Source organism: Phodopus roborovskii, unplaced genomic scaffold (genome assembly GCF_943737965.1).
Source record: "Phodopus roborovskii unplaced genomic scaffold, PHOROB, whole genome shotgun sequence".
Taxonomy (NCBI): domain Eukaryota; kingdom Metazoa; phylum Chordata; class Mammalia; order Rodentia; family Cricetidae; genus Phodopus; species Phodopus roborovskii.
Genome location: NW_026126517.1, coordinates 32,287,155 through 32,304,369, shown reverse-complemented (window position 1 = coordinate 32,304,369; position 17,215 = coordinate 32,287,155). Strand labels below are relative to the sequence as shown.

The 17,215-nt window shown below is 49.5% G+C and overlaps 1 protein-coding gene across 1 annotated transcript in view; it reads right to left on the bottom strand.

Annotated features, from left to right (window-relative positions):
• Positions 1 to 212: 212 nt before the first annotated feature.
• The window catches only part of Tmem266 (transmembrane protein 266), a 61,079-nt gene continuing 44,076 nt past the window's right edge, over positions 213 to 17,215 (bottom strand). Inside the window, exons 8-10 of the mRNA XM_051196947.1 lie at positions 8,617 to 8,806; positions 2,609 to 2,671; positions 213 to 1,042 (exon numbers count right to left, since the gene is read on the bottom strand). Of these exons, the coding sequence (XP_051052904.1) occupies positions 468 to 1,042; positions 2,609 to 2,671; positions 8,617 to 8,806 (828 nt within the window). The 3' untranslated portion in view covers positions 213 to 467. The remainder of the gene's footprint in view (positions 1,043 to 2,608; positions 2,672 to 8,616; positions 8,807 to 17,215) is intronic.

Genomic DNA, 17,215 nt, shown 5'->3' with positions numbered 1-17,215 from the left:
TTGTGTCGGCTCCCCCAGCATTCCTGGAAAGACGGCTTGGGGTGAGGCTGGGCAGCCCCTGCTCACAGTGCTGTTCCCGAGAATCCGGGGCAGGCATCAGGAACGAAGGCAACAGAATAGGCCCCCGTACCCTACCCTGCTGAAGTTGGGCCATAGGCTGGTTTTTGTAAAAATGTTAAAAACAAAACAAAACAAAACAAAAAACAACCCCCCCAAACAAAAACCCCAAATCCCAGCCATGAGCACCATCCTCTCCTGAGTAGGGCAAGAGGAGGCCCCACCTCTGGGCTCTGAGGTCTGAGGCGCATGGCCTTGGCCTGGCATCACCTCCCTGGAGGCAAGCAGCACCCTGAGGGAGGCCAGCGGGATCCTGAGCCCCATTTGTGGCCCTGGTTGGCCTCTGGGGTCTTGAAAGAGCTTCAACATGGCTGTCTCCCCTCTTTCCACTCAGCAAGCCAGCAGGCTCTCTAGGCCTCTGGAACCCTATGCAACTTTGGCTCTTTGGATTCCAAAGATCTGAACTTCTCCTCTAGCCCAGCTGTGGGCGGCAAGTGGATGACAGGCTTGATCTGCAGAACAGGGAGGGCCTCCTGGTTCTTCTGGTTAAACAGACTTACCCTATGCTCCAGCTCGGGGCTGGTGTGGGCTGAGCCTGCTGGGGTAGGCTGAGCCAGGGGGGCTGGGTCCAAGGCTTTATGGGACAGAGAGGACATCAGGTCCTGGACTGTGGCCTCTGCCACCGGCTGCTGAGAGGGTGGCAGTGGTGGCAGGGGAAAGGGCCCAGGCTCAGAGGACAGCTCTCCTCGAGGGGTGCTACAGTCTGTGGAGGAGCCCAGCGTCTGGCTGCTGGCACTCTGGGCTCTGGTGACTGAGCCACAGGTGGAATGGGAGGTGGTCTCCGAGGTGGCACTGGTGCAGGTGCTGTTGCCACTGAGTTTCAGAGGCAAGTCGATGGAGAAGAGGTCCGAGGAGATGTTAGGCTGGTGGATGTCTATGGCAGCTGTAGTGACCACACACACTGCTGGCTCGGGGACCCCACTGTCTGCAAGGAAGATAATATTGGTCATGTTTTGCCTCTTTACACCCGGCTGGGCAGCAAGTGTGGCCAGGCCTTAGGAAGTAGCCACAGTGAGGCCTTTGAGAACCCAGGTGGTCGGGTGTTGGTGGTGCATGCCTTTAATCCCAGCACTCAGGCGGATATCTGTAAGTTCAAGGCCAGCCACCCATGAAGAAGGGCCCACCACACTTCCCAGTGGAAACTTTAGAAGCCAGCTAGTGCCTTGCCCTCGAGACTCACATTGTGATCAGTCAGTGGAGGCTGCTATCTTCTGGGTGCTGGAGATGGTCTGGGAGTACAGCCTCCGACAGCTTGCTGTGGGTTTTTATTTAAACCAAGAGGCAGAAGTGTCTCCAAAATCGACCAACCTAGCCCATCTAATCACCCCAGAAAGCCTGTACCAGGAAAAGGAATTGGGGTTCTGTTGAGGAGTCATTGAGTTGTTATTATTGTTGTTGTTATTATTATTATTATTATTATTATTATATTATTATTATATTACTGGTCTGTGTGTATGCTCATGAATACAGGAGTAGCCACCCTAGTATGTGAATATGAAGGCCAGGGCTTGAATTGGATGTCTTCCTCTAATACCTTATTTTGTACCTAATTTTTTTTGAGGCAGGATCTCTCATGGAGACTGGAATTTACCAGTTGGCTAGCCAGAGTGCCACTGGGTTCCACCTTGTCACACTTAAAGGAGTTTTAAATGGGCTGGGATGGGAGTAGGCACATCCTGGGTAGTCTGTTTTCTCTGGCCTGACGAGCCTCAGGGCAGTCAACATTCAGCAGCTCTCAGAGGCATTAGGGGTGATGGTAAACTACTCTGGGTATAGAGCTACAGGTTTCTCCCAAAATTATGGGGAGAGGACTGAGAAGATGGGTCAAGGCTGGAGAATCAGCAGTTTGGATGAGGCTAAGATAAAGGAGAAAAGAGAGAAGTTGCCTCAGGGGGGCTAAATAGAGGAGAAAAAAAAACCCAATCAAATACAGGTTAAATAGTATCATATAGTCTATATTTATAGTGGAGAATGCAAGAATTTTAAGGACTGTGAAATCCAAACTCAGGATTTAAGACTTTGGCTACAGAAAAACAAGATGCTAAAAGATCTGGGTATAAGATCAATCTTGCCCCCAAGGGAAGCATAAAGCATGTCAGGGCTACCCAAGGCCTGCTGACCTTTTAGCCAGTTGTACTGAGTAAGTTTGCTCTTCCCATCAGGGCCACCTGAGCATGTCTCCAGGTTGGATGAGAGATCACTTGAGTTCTGGATTACAGCCTCTTCCCTCTGTAGGGCTCCACACTACCCTCATGGGTCAGAGAGAGATTGCCCCGACTTTGGCACTTGTAGGCTCAGCTCTAGGGCATCAGAGTTTCAGCTAAGAAGTTTGAAGTTTGGCTGTTTTGACCCTGAGCTCTGCTGTAAAGTCTATAGGCCTTGATATGCAAAGCCAGGCCAGACTGCACCTATCCTTGGGTTTGGGGTTTGCTGGGGTTACATGTGTCCCGGGACAGCATTGTTCATGCAAACAGTCCCAATCCAGACTTACCACTGCTGGGCCCATTGTAGTACTGGCTAATGTAGCTGTTCATATCGTCTTTCACCATGGCTTCTACAAAGATGAAGACAAAGAAGGGTGTGTGTGATGGTACTGTCACTGTGTTAGCTAAGCTGCCCTCTCTGAGCCACTGTAAAATGGGGAGAGTGATAGCCACACTCCTGCATTATTATGAAGATTACAGATTGCCAAACGTGGAGCCAGACACACAGAGGGCATTCGATACATATCTATGGGAGGCTGTGGAGGCCACCAGGGACTTGCTTGCATACCCTCTGGCTCATCTGCCCACTGAAGTCTGCAAGTGACAAGACCTGGTGCTTTTTGAGGCTACCTTCCGAGGCACACCTGAGTTGGCTGCTGAAGCCAGTCCACCTTTCAGGTCTATAGGCTCAGTGGTAGAGGAATGGATCTTAAGAGTTTTCTTGATCTCTTTTCTTGAAAGGCCTATGGTCAGAGGTGTGCTCTGTGGCTGACTCCAGGCCCTGCTCCTAACTAGCCCAGATTATCTGGCCATCCCTGACCTTTGCTGTAATTGCAGTCTAGCTCTACCACTGCACTGAGAAACAGAAGTGGCTGTTCTCAGGAAGCCATGGTGGGTGCAGGGCCACAAATCAAGCAGCAGGGGCTGTTCATTTAATCAGGTGTTGTTTTCTGGTGCCACCATTGACCTAGCACTTGATCAGGTCATGTCCCTTGGCTGGACCTCAGTGTTATATGAGGGTCTCTAGCAAGGCTCCTACAGACTGATGTAGCTGGCCTACAAGGCTAGGTGACCCTGAAAGCCTAGAAAGGGACATGGAAAGATGGTCCCAGAAGCATCTGGCTCATCCCCCAGCCACAGAGAGAATCATGCTCCTGCCTGCCTAGGCCTCTCACTGGGGAAGAATCTGCAACCTTTCCAATGATAGTCTGTCTACAATGACCCCTGATGGGCAACATTCACTCTTGTGTTATTCAGGGCCACAGTGTGCCCCTCTGCCAGATGTTAAAACAAGAAGGTCCTGCCTTGGAAGCTCAGGCAAGTGCTGGGGGGAAGGGGGGCAACCATCCCTCTGTGGAGCAGGGATTCTCCATCTCATCAGGAAATAAACGCCTATTAAACACAGGCTTTTCAGAGCCTGCAACTGCCCTGCTTATGGGAACCAAAGGTAAACCCATGGTAACTATAATCCTCACCATTGCCCCACCAGACTGATTATTAGTATACTGGTCCTTTTAAAACTGGCACAACCATCCCCCTAAAGCAGCCTATACCCTGCAAATGTGTTTAGCAACTCTGCTGACTCACACAAGCTCTTGGCCAGCAGACACCCTGCTTTCCTTTGCAGGCATGGCCAGCACCAGACCTTCAACACACAGCAACTCTGTGACCCCTACCCAGACCTGGGGTGGGCAGTGGCATCCCAGAGTTGCAGCATGTTGAGCAGCCTGTTGTAGGCATCCTATATCTCAGCCTCCAAGGTGCCCGAGCCTCACTCTGCTGCCTACATGTCTAATGATGCCACATCGTCATCAGGCTGTTGATAAAAATAAGCTCAGTCAGGTGACCTTCAGCCAAGACCTCACTCCTGAGCACTAACTGGTCTAGCCAACTGTCCCTGGACAGCTGAGTGACCCCCAGTTCCCTGTGACTCAACAAGTCCAAAACAGAATTCACGTTCTCTCACAGCCTTCATGCTGGTTAATGGGCACCTAAGCCAGCAGCAGATCCTGGCTACTGCCAAGTGCCTCCACACTTTCCTTAACAGCACCCCAACTTCCATCAACAGTGTGACTGGTCAAGGGACCTTGACCCCTCTGCCAAGGCCCTGCTTTAGACTTAGGGGGAACCTACCTCATGGCTTCCTCTTTAGGCTTTGACTTGCCAATCCAATCTAATCCAATCCAATCCTCTGGGCTTTCTGAATGTATTGGCTACCAAACCTGGTCCCTGGGTGGCTACTGGAGTCCTGCCCAAGTAGTTTCTATGCTGCACAGGGGTCTGAGTCTGAGGCCTATCTCCTCTAGTGCTGATCCTGACACTCCTTGTTTCATGCAGGTTTCTGGATCCTATTCTCCTAGAAAAGGACTCAGGGTCTTTAGGAGCAGGAGCCACATATCACTCAGTTCCCTCAGTGAATTTTGATGTGACATATGTCAAGTGCCAGAACAGAGGTCTGCAGAGGTTCCAGATCTGCAGAGCTTCCAAACCTTCCACTCCCTCTCAAAAGGCCTCAGGGCCACCATGCACGCTCTCCCTACTGTCAGCCTGTGTCCTCACTCTTCTGCTACCCCTAACAAGAGCCTTGTGACTAGGATGAGGCTAGGGGTGTGGGGCAGAGGAATGCCTGAACCACACAGCCAGCTTCACAAGGCACTGCCCACCGTCCACCTAATGCCATGCTGTCCCTCAAGGTCTGTTTTGATTTAGCACTGAGGACCGAGCCTGGCAGACCTTGGTTATGGGGAAGAGAAGATGCAATATAGGCTTCAGATGAAAACAGTCCGGGGTAGACACTTGCTGTGTGGTCTTAGGCAAATCTCTGAGTCCCTATGGGCTTCTGATTCCACACCTATAAAATGGGGTTGACAAATGCAAAGCTGCTGGGGAGCTACACCGAAAGCTCACTGAGTTATGTAGCTATGGACAGTCGCATGCCTGGATTCTTGGCCCATAGCACCTGCTGGCTCTGCAGTCTCCGGGTGCTTTTGAGGCAGATGCTTGCTCAACCCTAGGAGCGAGCACTTTGCAAACTCTACTTGATTAATCCTGAGAAAGCCTCTCTGAGTCCAGAGGTGGCACTGATTCCCTTGATCAGAGCTCCAGACCCAGGTCAAGGCAGAGGGAGAGAAGCTGGTGAGCCGGCTGGGCCAGGCCTCCTGCAGATGATCAGATGGCTGCAGATGATCAGATGGCTAAGCTCCATATAGCTGAGTAGCAAGGGTACTTGGCACAGATGCACACATCTCAGAGCCTGAGAGGCTGTGTCCTGATTCTTGCCCCCACACTCCCATGCCTCTGTGGCTCAGCAACCCTCACTGAGAGAAGATGCTAACATTCTCCAAGCACCTGCTGCACCTAACAGCAGCACACACAACTGAACCCTGGATCTTAGTGAAGAGCTTCTGGAACTCTCAGACCAGACAAGCTGCTGAACTGAGTACCTCAAAAAAAAAAAAAAAAAAAAAAAAAAAAAAGCACCAAAACTTCAAAAACTTTCAGGATGTCAATAGCAGAGACTTGAAACCCCAGGTTCTATGTGACTGTACAGGTCAAGAAGCTAGCCCTGCTCAGGGAGGCCAAGTGACCTTCAAGGCTGAGCTAGGATTCAAAGCCAGACCTAAGTCCAAATTCATTCAGGCTACTTCAAATGCCACTCTGTGTCAGGCTTCTCAAGTCTATCTGACAAGCTCTGGGGCTCCCACGGTCCCCAGCACCTTGTGTTCAGGAGCACACAGGTCCTGTCTCCTCCAAGGATAAACCCTGGGACCAGCTTACTTCTTGTTCCCTGCTGCTTAGCAGAGGGAAGGCCAAGGACACACTGGCCAGAGGCACCTCTGTGGCTGTTTCTCTGGATGCTGGTGCCGCAAAGGGGACGCCAAAGTTGTGATATATGGTGAAATCTGTGGCACTCCTACCAGGAGCTGTAATTCATAAGTTATGGGCGAGTTTCAAGACTAATAAATTTGGGAGAGAAATATTAATGACTATACAGGGGCACTGTGAACTTGGCAGGCCTCTAAGCCTGGAACTTTGCAGCCCAGGTTTTAAAAATGATTTGTGCTAAAGCAAGTCTAAACAGAAGCCTGTCGGCTGTAGTCTGACGGTGACCTGCTGGCAACTTCAGGAAGCTCTTCCCTCTCAGAGGAATGAGGTTGGTTGGGGCTGGTGCTGGCACCCCAGCAGCCCTCCCCCACTTAAGGAGTGACAGTCACACAGAGGTGATGCTGGTCATGTCCCAAGGCTCCTGTGACTCACTGCTATGTCTGTAGGTTAACGCCTGGATTGTCTGTGTCCTATTGTACATGTGGAGGGCCTCTGAACCCTGCTAACCTGGAAGTCACAGCTACTAACAAATGTTGCCCTTTCTTAATCTTCAGAGTGGCCCAGAATGCTCTTTATTCATCCGACTGTAATTTCTAATGTCATGGAAATCCCACCCTGGACATGGCTCCTGGTCAGAGAGAAATCAGCTGGGGGATGCCCCAAGTCCCTGGACTACTACAGACCATGAATCATGGAGGCTTCTTACAGCCCCTGCATTCTGCCCTCTGATTCCAAAGCGCTGGCTGTGCCACTTAGGGCTCTGGGGACAGCTGTGAAAATGCAGATGGATGATTGAATTTGTGGGTGGTTCAAGGCACAAGTTAAGTGTGCATTAAAAGAGAGGGAGGTATCCAGGGATATCAGGATAACAGGGAGCAGAAGTTGGCATGGCAGGCATCTCATGTAACATCTGTCACCACCGTGTCCCTCCCCAGTGTGGTGTGTTAGACTCAAGTTCTAGTTCCCGGCACCAGGATTTGGGCTTATCTGGAAACAACATGACTGCAATGAAATTAGTCAAGATGAGGCCACATTAGAGTAGGCAACACCTAAACAGATAGGGAATTTGGATATAGACATAGAATTAGGGAAGTATAAGTCACTAACAGGTTCTCTATCCTGGCACTCAGAGGGACCAACCCTACCAATGCCCTGATCTCAGACTTCTAGCATCCAAAATGGTGAGGTTTTTTTTCTGTTGCTCAGATCTCTCAGCCTGTGGCATTTTGATAAAGGCATCTGACAAATGACCATACTACTCTAAGGGACTTATGCCTTTCCAGAGTGAGCACAGGGAACCAGTTAAGGTGTTATGTCAGGGAGTGGCATGAAGGATTTTAGAAGGTCACTGGGTATGGGTGGGGGGAGGTTACATTACTGATTCCTCACACCACCTGCGAGGCAATGTTGCTGGAGGTGAGACACCGAAGCCTCAAGCCACACAGCTAGGGAGTGCAGCACCCCACTCTGCTTGCCCTTTCTAGTTCTGCCCTTGACGTAAAGGGTGCAGTCATCCCAGGGATCAAGCTAGCTTTGGCATCCTGAAGTCCAAGATCTAGGCCCAGCACCATCTCTCCCCTGGCTGGGCAGCTCCTTTCTTTACAACCCCACAAGGAACTTTCTTGACAGCAAGTACAAATCAGGGTTCCAAGAAGAAAACCCCTGCCCAGGTCAGAGCTGCCTGGAAGAAGAAAGGGGTTTTGGATCTAGAAACGGCTCCATTGGTGCAGTACCTGGCTGGTACTACCCCAGGTCCCTTTACCACGCATGCCATGGCCCTCAGTTTGCAAAGCTCAGGTCACAGGCTGTTGTGGTTTGGGGGCTGGACTTTTTTTTTTCCCCTGGGCCGTGGTCTGGCAGTCCACTAGGAGGGTCTCAGACCTCTAACTAGGATCCCAGCTCTACCATGATGATGGTTAATGTTGGTGTCAATTTGACAGACTAATCACCTAGAAGACACATGTCTGAAGGTTCTGAACTGAAGAGGAAACAGTGAGAGATATCAAGGTTAGGTGACTTAAGGTTGGGAGGCCAACCTAGCAGTGGAGAAAGCAAACTAGGACCAATTTTCATCTGGTGCCTACTCTGCCCCTGATGCTTTCCAGGTGTGATGGACTGCACAGTCTAACCATCTACCCAAACAACACTTCCTTTTGTCTGGTATGTTTTGTAAGTACAGGAAAGTAACAACTGTTGATTCACAGTGGACCTTTGAATGTGTTTCCTGGATCTGAACAATTTTTAGCTTGTGTCAAGCTCCCATGATTAGATGCTCCCCCCTGGGCTCTGGGAGGTAGTTCTGAAGGCGCTGACTTCTGAGCACCACCGCAGGTAGGGACAGATGGGAAGGCACAGACCCGCAAGAAGTCGCCCCAGCTTCTGGAATCCTGTGTCTCAACCTCTGTATGCAGAACTCTGCAGTAGGTAGGACGAGGGAGGGATCTTGGGACTCTGGGGACAGTGGGCTCACCTTGAGAGGGCCTCATCTCCTCCACGATGCTCTCAGCCGCAGTCTCCTCGGCCCACGTGCCGGCCTCCACTACCTTATAGCGACTGCGTGGCTGGCTGAGCACGTGTGGAGCTTGTAGCGCCGCTTCCCGCTCCGCAGCCAGATCCAGGTCCTGCTGGGCCAGGTGCGCGCGCAGCTGCCGAATTTCAAACTGCAAGAGGCAGAAAGGTTGGGGGTGGGTGCGCTGGTGGGTGGGGGGTGGGAGCAGGGCCCCCAGCCTCACATAGAGCTTTTGGGGGTAAAAGGGCTGAGCACCCAAAGGCAGAATGCTGCACAACTTAGGGAGCTCTCAGCAACACTGAACACGCTGGAACTTTCTACAAACAGTAAGTGTGTGCGACCTCTTGTCTGGGATAATGCTAGGCCAGACCCTACTCTAAGAAAATGGCTGTGACTATAAAGACATTTTTACTTTGTAAGAAAACCAAGAAATAAAAGGAAATTCCTCTTCAGGTGGCTCTGAAGGGTGCTGAATGGAAATCAAGGGACCCCTCAATCCCGAGATAGCATGGCTTAAGCCTTCTGGCTTCGTGTGCATGCTGGTCCAGCTTATTTATCTTCCAGTAATATCTATTTCCCTCTTCCACAAGTTGTGGGGGATGGCTCTAGATAGTTCGGGGACATGTGACCTAGGGAAGGCCTTTTCACTTTCTCTGGCCTCAGTTTCCTGGTTTGTAAAGCAGTTTTGTACCTCTGAATGCTATGGCCCTTTCTGAAGAAGTTGTTAAAGTAAAAACCATAGCGGTAACGCCATCGTCACGACCATCATCACTGTTAGAAAGCGTCTTGGAAAGGCTTCTAAATAAATGTCTCTTGGGGTTGCCACTGAGGTAGGTGTCCACACTCCAGATCTTACTGGGACATGGCCTGTGGGACAATGGTCTGCATGGGCTAACCAGTAATGAGTCTTCTCTGCCACCTAGTGTTCAAAGTACACATTGTACCCCATCTGGCAAGGATGCCAATTCTCTTTGTTACCTACTTGTCTGTGAGGCCCCCAAATAGCCCAGACCCCTTATTAGAATGTCAGACTTGCACCTCCAGCCGCCTCATACTATCATCTCCTTTTTGCCAATTCACCTGGTCAAAATAGCACTCCACTGTCTTCCCCAGACCTGTCCCTCGGGTGTTTTTAATCTCCTGGTGGTCACAGCCCAAAAAATGGCCCTTGGGCATCAAACCCACTCAGTAGTCCAGGCCCATCTTCAAATGCTTTCCTATGTTGCTTCACCTGTTCCCAGGGCTGCTGCAGGCCATGGACTGGCGGCCACATATCTGCATGTGGGCTCTGGCAAACCTAAATCAGATCATGACACCCTGGTCTGTAAGTCTTAGTGGTTTACCACCTCACTTGGGAGAAAGCCCAACTCCCTGCTCTTGGCTCGAAAAGCCTCCACATAGCCTGGGCCGGCCTACCATGCCAACTCCACCCTGCCCCCTTTGTTTCCTCACGCCTCTGGCTGTTCTGTAAAGGCACAAGCTACTTTCCCAACTGTTCCCTTTGTCCCAGATCCTGCGGCTGTTCACCACTGTGAGGAGTGGGCCTTATCCTGGCCTCCCACGGATGGCAGTACAGCAGACCCTCAGTCACCTCAGCCTCTTTGAATTCGCTCTGTCACACAGATTGTACTGGGATACTTTGGCCTCCCTCCCTCCTTTCTTAGACAGGGCCTCACACAGACTCAGCTAGCTTCAGATTCTCTTTAAATGATGCTTGGCCCACACCTTTTGAGTGCTGGAATCCTGCTGTGCCTTGGTTCCATGCATCTCCAGGAGTAGACCCCAGAGCTTCCTGCACACTATGAAGCTAGCTGCCAACTGTCCACACCCACAGGCCCATTTTATTTTCTATATGCTTTTCTTTTATGTGCATTGATGGTTTGCATGTGTACATGTGTGGAGGTGTCAGAACTCTGGAACTGGAGTTACAGACAGTTTTGAGCTGCCATGTGGGTGCTGGGAATTGAACCCCAAGTCCTCTGGAAGAGCAGCCAGTGCTCTTAACTGCTGAGCCATCTCTCCAGCCCCCAATTCACTTATTTTTATGAAAGTAAGACATGAGCCCAACTGAAAGCATTTACTCACCCTGGAATGGCCTAGCAGTGTCCTGGCGTGGGACAACTCCCAGTGTTGGTATGTGCATACATGTGTCTGGGACCACTCATGTTTCCAGAGAGTTCCTTAACCCATCATTGGCGGGTCTCTGGGTGGCTGCTCCCACACTGGGAGCAGGGCAGGGCAATAGAAAGTCATCAGGGAGGGGGCTTTCTCTTAGCTCTTGTTTCAGGGTTGTCTTTCTCCCCAGGCACTTGCTCAGTCCAGAGCCCTCTGGTTTCATTTCTCCAGACGGGACAAAGCTGTGGCCTCTTTACGACGGAGTCTGGCCTCTTGGCCAGACAAACCTTAAAGTATTTTTGTCTAGACTTTTACCCAATCCCCTTGCCCTGATGCTCATTTCACACTGCACTCCCTTCCTCCCAGAACCTCTGAGAACCTCTGGGGTTCTGAGTAGAGCTGGTTCCCTTTTCCTCCTTTGTGGCCATGTCAATCACTGTTTTCTCTTTTAATTAATTAATGTTTATTTTTTATATTTCAAACCCAGTTCCTGTTCCCTCCTCTCCTTCTACTTACACTTTTCTCCACTTCCCTAAAGCCCTTGAAATCTTTATCCTCTTTGACCCAAATCAACACATTAGATTTCTCCTTTTAACTCTCATCTGAGAAGCAATCAGATGCAAATGTTTGGTTACAACATTCATTGGTTTACCTTTCACACCACCCACCCCAGCAGTGTACTGATAGAATAGAAAGAAAACCTTAGCAGGTGGTGGTGGCCCACACCTTCAATCCCAGCACTTGGGAGCCAGAGGCAGGCAGATCTCTGTGAGTCTGAGGCCAGCCTGGGCTACAGAGCAAGTGCCAGGACAGAATCCAAAACTACAGAGACCCTGACTCAAAACAAACAAACAAACAGAAACACACACGCACACACACAGGCACGCACGCACACACCCTCAATAGGTATAAAAATGCCATGAAGAAACCTGTTATGTTGCATGCAAATAAATAAAACATTAAAAAAATAACCAAAGCAAAATCCACTTAATTTACACAATGCCCCTACCTGTACTACATTGCACATACTCATCTTGGTTGGTTTCAAGCACAATGTCATGGGAAACTGAGAGAAATAGCATGATTGATTCTTTCAAGATAGCAAGAGCTATAGCACACCAATGCCAGGATACCTTTCACCTCTAGAACACTGCAAAAGCATACAAACTTGGGCCTTGTCTGTACTGTGGTCTATACACAGGAGGCATTGGGTGCTGCTGAATAAATGAAGTAAAATCAGTTAGCTTCTTCAATCTTGTGGTTTCAGACCGAGCCTAACCCTAGCTACAGCCTGAGCTTCAATAGCCCAAAATAGAGACAAAGATTGTGCCACATTCACTGAGCCCAGATCCTGGCCATAGGCTGATTCTGGTTACATACCCATTATACACTCAGTAATCTCAGGCTCCATTCCTGGCTGTACACTGAGCCCTGACCTTGGTCACACATGAATGTGGGTCCTTGTTATACTTTCAACCCTAACCTGGATCTGATATGGACCCCTAACTGTGGCATATCACAGTCCCAACTTCTGACTCAAGACACTAGATATCAACAATGGGGCTGGCAGTCTCAAGAATATGAGAAAACATGCTTGCAAATTTTATAGGGGCCACTTCTCTAGAAACAAAGTCCTGAAGGTCAATAAGAGCCCATGAGATAACCCCCCCCCCACACACACACACACGCTCTGTGGGGTAGGAGCCCTCTTGCCTAGGCTGATGGGAATCCCCCATGGGAACATGCAGCCACTTTCTCCAAGGCCATGCATCAGAGTCTGTGGGCCCTGCTAATGGCTTCCTAGGCCCCTCTGAAGGGATGCATTATTGATGGCTTGTAATCGATATGGAGCTGCTCTGGGAAGTCTCATTGGAATTCAGGCCAGCCAGCCAGAGGTCAGGGCCTGCCCAACCCAAGACCACAGATGCTCAGAAACAAGTTTTGAAATGAAGATGTGAACACCAAGCCCATGTAGTTTTCTCATTCATTCATTCATTCATTCATTCATTCATTCATTCATAAGTTGGTAGTGGCCATGTGAAAATTCTGCTGCATGTTTTGGAATAAAAATGCCAGCCCTGGCTGAAAGGTGAGTGCTGGGTGGTCCCAGGGAAAATATGGCTTGTGTCACTGTGAGGGACACATCACCTCTGAGAATCACAAGTCTTTTCGTGGGATAGTGCCTGAGGCAGAGGAGGAATACACTAGATGCAGGGAAAGGTTACCAGGCAGAGCATGTCACCAGGGAGAGATGTTTTAGGGACCTTAGTCTTTATTTTAAAGAGTAACAGGAAACAGCTGAGCATTTTCACACAGGGCAGAGAGGTGGCATTAGTGCTCTGACCTCACGGGGCCGTAATGAGCACCATGCTGACTGCAGGCTGCAGAAGGGGAGATGTGGGGATGCCCACCAGGGCCTACTGCAGAGGTCCTGAGGAGATAAGAGGAAAGCTGGGGGTGGGGTGAGAATGTCCCTACACAATTTGTTTGGAATGGGGTAAGAGAGGACAGCCTGCTATAGAGGTAGCTGGGTTTTATTTTTTTCAGATGAGGATCTGACTATGTAAACCAGGCTGACCTCAAACACTCGGAAGTCCACCTGCCTCAGTACTGGGGTTAAAGGTGTGCACCTTGGTGTGTGGCCGGGGTAGGTTTTTTTAGACACTTCCCATCAAGAGGATGTAGGGATGCTGGATGCTACAGGCTTCACCCTCAGTAAGAATGGCTGATTCCTTATGGAAAAAGTGCAGATGGACCAGATGGCATTCCACTCTGGCCACCAGCTGAGACCGCCCATCGGGGTTTCTTAGTGTGCCCCAGTGAGACCCTTAGGCTCCTGACTCCCTGCTACTTAACCCTGCTCCATTCACCTTCCCCAGCTGACTGAGGGTTGTTAGAGGAATGGCAGGGTGTTGTTAGTCAGATGAGGGAGGTGGAAGGAGCCTTCTGTGCTGAGGAGGATGGGGAAGGGAAGGCGGACCACAAGGTATGACAGAGGCAAAGCAGAAAATGCAGCTCTTGCCTTCGGTGTCCATCTTCCATGACCTTGAGTCAGGGAACTTAGAGCCTTGTGGGTGAGATGGGGGCTGATAAGCCAAACAGAGTTCAGATCAGCATGGTGGTAGCAGAAGAACATGAGGTCCCCACAGGTGAAAGTGGTTTGGGGGAGAGTCCCTGACTCCATCCCTCCCATCACACTGGAAGCACTCCTTTCTCCTTTGGGCTTCTGTTCACTTTCTATCCAGTTCCAGGCAAATGAACTGGCTGAGTTCTGAGTCTTGCCCTGGGACCCCAGCTTGGGGGCTGAGGCTTGGCTGGCAATGAAGTTCAGCATCTGCTAATCCTCAATGTTGTCATGAGGGCCAACCCTGCTGGTGATGCAAGCCTTCCTCAGAAGACCGACTCTTTGAAGAATGATAACGGAATCCAGAACCCTCACGCACATCATCAACAATATGTAGCATGGAGACTGGCAGGCCATGCAAAGAAGCAGGGAGAAGAAGCACTTAGAAGAAGCGAAAGCAGACAATAGAGACGGACATGTGAGCATCCAAGCTAACATGGGAGGATCTAAAACAACGAATGATACATGAAAGAAAAGGAGCCAGGGATGGTAACATGCATCCAGAATTGTAAGACCTGAAGAACTGAGGCCAAGAAGGCTGCAAGTTCAAGACCAGCTTGTGCTACACAGTCCCTTAATAACCTTCCAGTGGAGAAGGAGACTCAAATCACACTTATGATACAGTATGAGAAGGAATACTCAGGTGGCGTTACAGCTGTCCGGGCAAAGAGGAAGACAGAATCCTTAAGCGTTAAGATGGAAGGTAGGGTCTATAAGAACACCACAACTTATGGGTAGAGGAGAGGGGGAGCCAATGAAAGAATAGGTTTTGAGAGATGTGAAACACAGTTGGAGCCCCCGAGAGAAAGAATGGGACAGAAGCAATAAATCACACAGCTGGAAATGTAGCTTGGTGGCAGAGCACGTACTCCGTGTGATCGTTAACCACCCCGCAAAGAAAGACAAACCTAGCCCCAACTTTCACAATCGAATGCACGCCATCAGTCAGATCAAGAAAAAAAGAGAGAAAAAGAAACCTCTAGGCACAACTAAGCAGGATTGATGCACCCCCCAACTCGTAGACCTACTGCAGTCAACCTGCTAGAAACAATCAGAAGAAATACCATATCCCACCAGGATCTCCAGAGCTCACAGGAGCCTGGCCTCTGACAAAGGTAGGTGCACAGTGCCTCTGATGACGAAATAAAGCAGAGCTTCCACTAGCAAACATTACACAAAAGCCTGTCTCTAGGCACAGTCATGGCCCCACTTACTGCACATCATTAGCTAAGTATTTCTAATCAGATAACCGAACCTGGTCAACAGGGATCCACCAAGAGCCCCAAAGTATGCATTACTGGAGTGAACCCGGCACTTCCACAGTGGCCACACCCAGCCTACTCTGCCTTTAATGGGCTGGCTACAGAGTCCAATTGACACCGGCTGCAACCTGATCAATGCACACTTTGGCCAGCATCTCGATGGCATCTAATGCAATAGCAATAATTTGGTTCCATTCTGTCAGTGCTGTCTGTACAGACTGCCCTGTCTTCAAAGCCATCTGCTGCTGGGATGGCTTCCAATGTTTATCTCCATTAGTTTCACCATTGTTGGTAACAATAAAAATCAGGAGATGGTTGCAAACTAATGATTTAGGAGCAGGGTGAGCCTGAAATCAACCTTGGCCCCTTTCCATCCGCTGTGGAGATGACTGGTAGATGGCCATAAATTTAAATTATAGTAAAAGGATAACATATGTTATTTCTCTGATGGCTAATTTTATCAGCTAAATAGGCTTGTCACTAAAGCTATCTGCTGTTTTACAAACCACTTCCCATGTTAAAAAAAAAAAAATAATCTCTTTACTTCCCTCAGTGGAAATTTTGAAATATTCAGGTGACAGAGGCTATTGTGCCAAAAAGGTGGGGCTGAAAACTTCTGCTGGGAGGAGGGAACTCTCTAGAATGAGTCACTGTTGAAGCAGTAAAGAACATGCTTCCTGTTATCCTGTCCTCTGGCCCATTCTCTCAGCTCTGGCCACAGCCTCAAAGGTGAGTGGTTTGTGCAGAGCTGTGAGCTTCACTCAGGATTCTCGGCACCAGGTCCAGAGGTGGGACAGGACGATGGCTTTGGTTCACACCCAGCCCTCAGCACCCACAAAGCCTGCCTTAGCTCCAGCACATGAGCACATGGTGTTGTAACCCTCTACCTTTTCTGCCTTAGACAAGTGTAGAGCTTGGGTGGAAATTCTCAGTTTTCCTCCTTGGGGAAACTGACCAGGGAGATGGTCTCTTACAGGGAGGATTTGGGTAAGACTGTGCCTCCCACTATACAAGAGGGTATGAGCCCATAAAACTCATTTTCTGGGTTAGGTGACTGTGCAGTGTCTTTTTCTCTTTGGGGGCACACAGGCCACTATTGTCAGCATCTAGTATCTTTGAGCTATGTAAGATCAGCCAGTGAAGCAATGCCACCACTTCCAGGCCTGGCAGATAAAGACTTGTGGATGGTTCTCCATCCTCCTCTCTTCTGCACTGCTGGATGGAGAAGACCCAGAGGAGCCACACAAGGGAAGGAGCTTGGGGGCCAGAGTGACAGTGGAACAGATAGTTCCTTATGCTCTGTCCACTGCAACCTGCACTGGCAATGATAAGAATGACAAACACATTCTTCAGATGGTAAGTCTTGAGAGTTCTCTCTCTCTCTCTCTCTCTCTCTCTCTCTCTCTCTCTCTCTCTGTGTGTGTGTGTGTAAGCATTCACATGTGTACACATGTGTCTTATGTGCACATATGTGCAATGCATGGGGAAGCCAGAAGTCAACACAGGGTATCTTCTTCAATCACTGTCTACTTTACCTTTTGATTCAGGGTCTCTCATTAAACCTGGAGCTCCCTGTTTTAGCTACTGTCTACTTCCCTAGCACTGGGATTATAGGCATGTGCCACAAAAACAACTTTTTATGTAAGTGCTAGAAATCTGAACTCAGGTCCTCAAGCATTCATGACAAACACATTAGCATCTTCCTGCCCCAACTGTGGAGATTGATGCAACATTAGTAGTGCCCTCCATTACAAAGTGTGTGGACACCCTGTTTAGTATAGAGAAATGACACAGAAGGCTGGGCTGTATTTCATAAGAAACTGGTGATATACAATAAAGGCACTAAAGATCAGAATGCAAAGCTAGCCACAGCCATGGAAGCTGGGCAGTGGTGGCACACATCTTTAATCCCAGGACTCAGGAGACAGAGGCAGATGGATCTCTGTGAGTTCAAGGCCACCTAGGGCTACGTGAGAGTGAAATAGTCTAAAAGAGAAACACAGTTCATGCCTTTAATCCCAGCACTAGAGAGTATATAAGGAGCTCAGTACATTCTCTG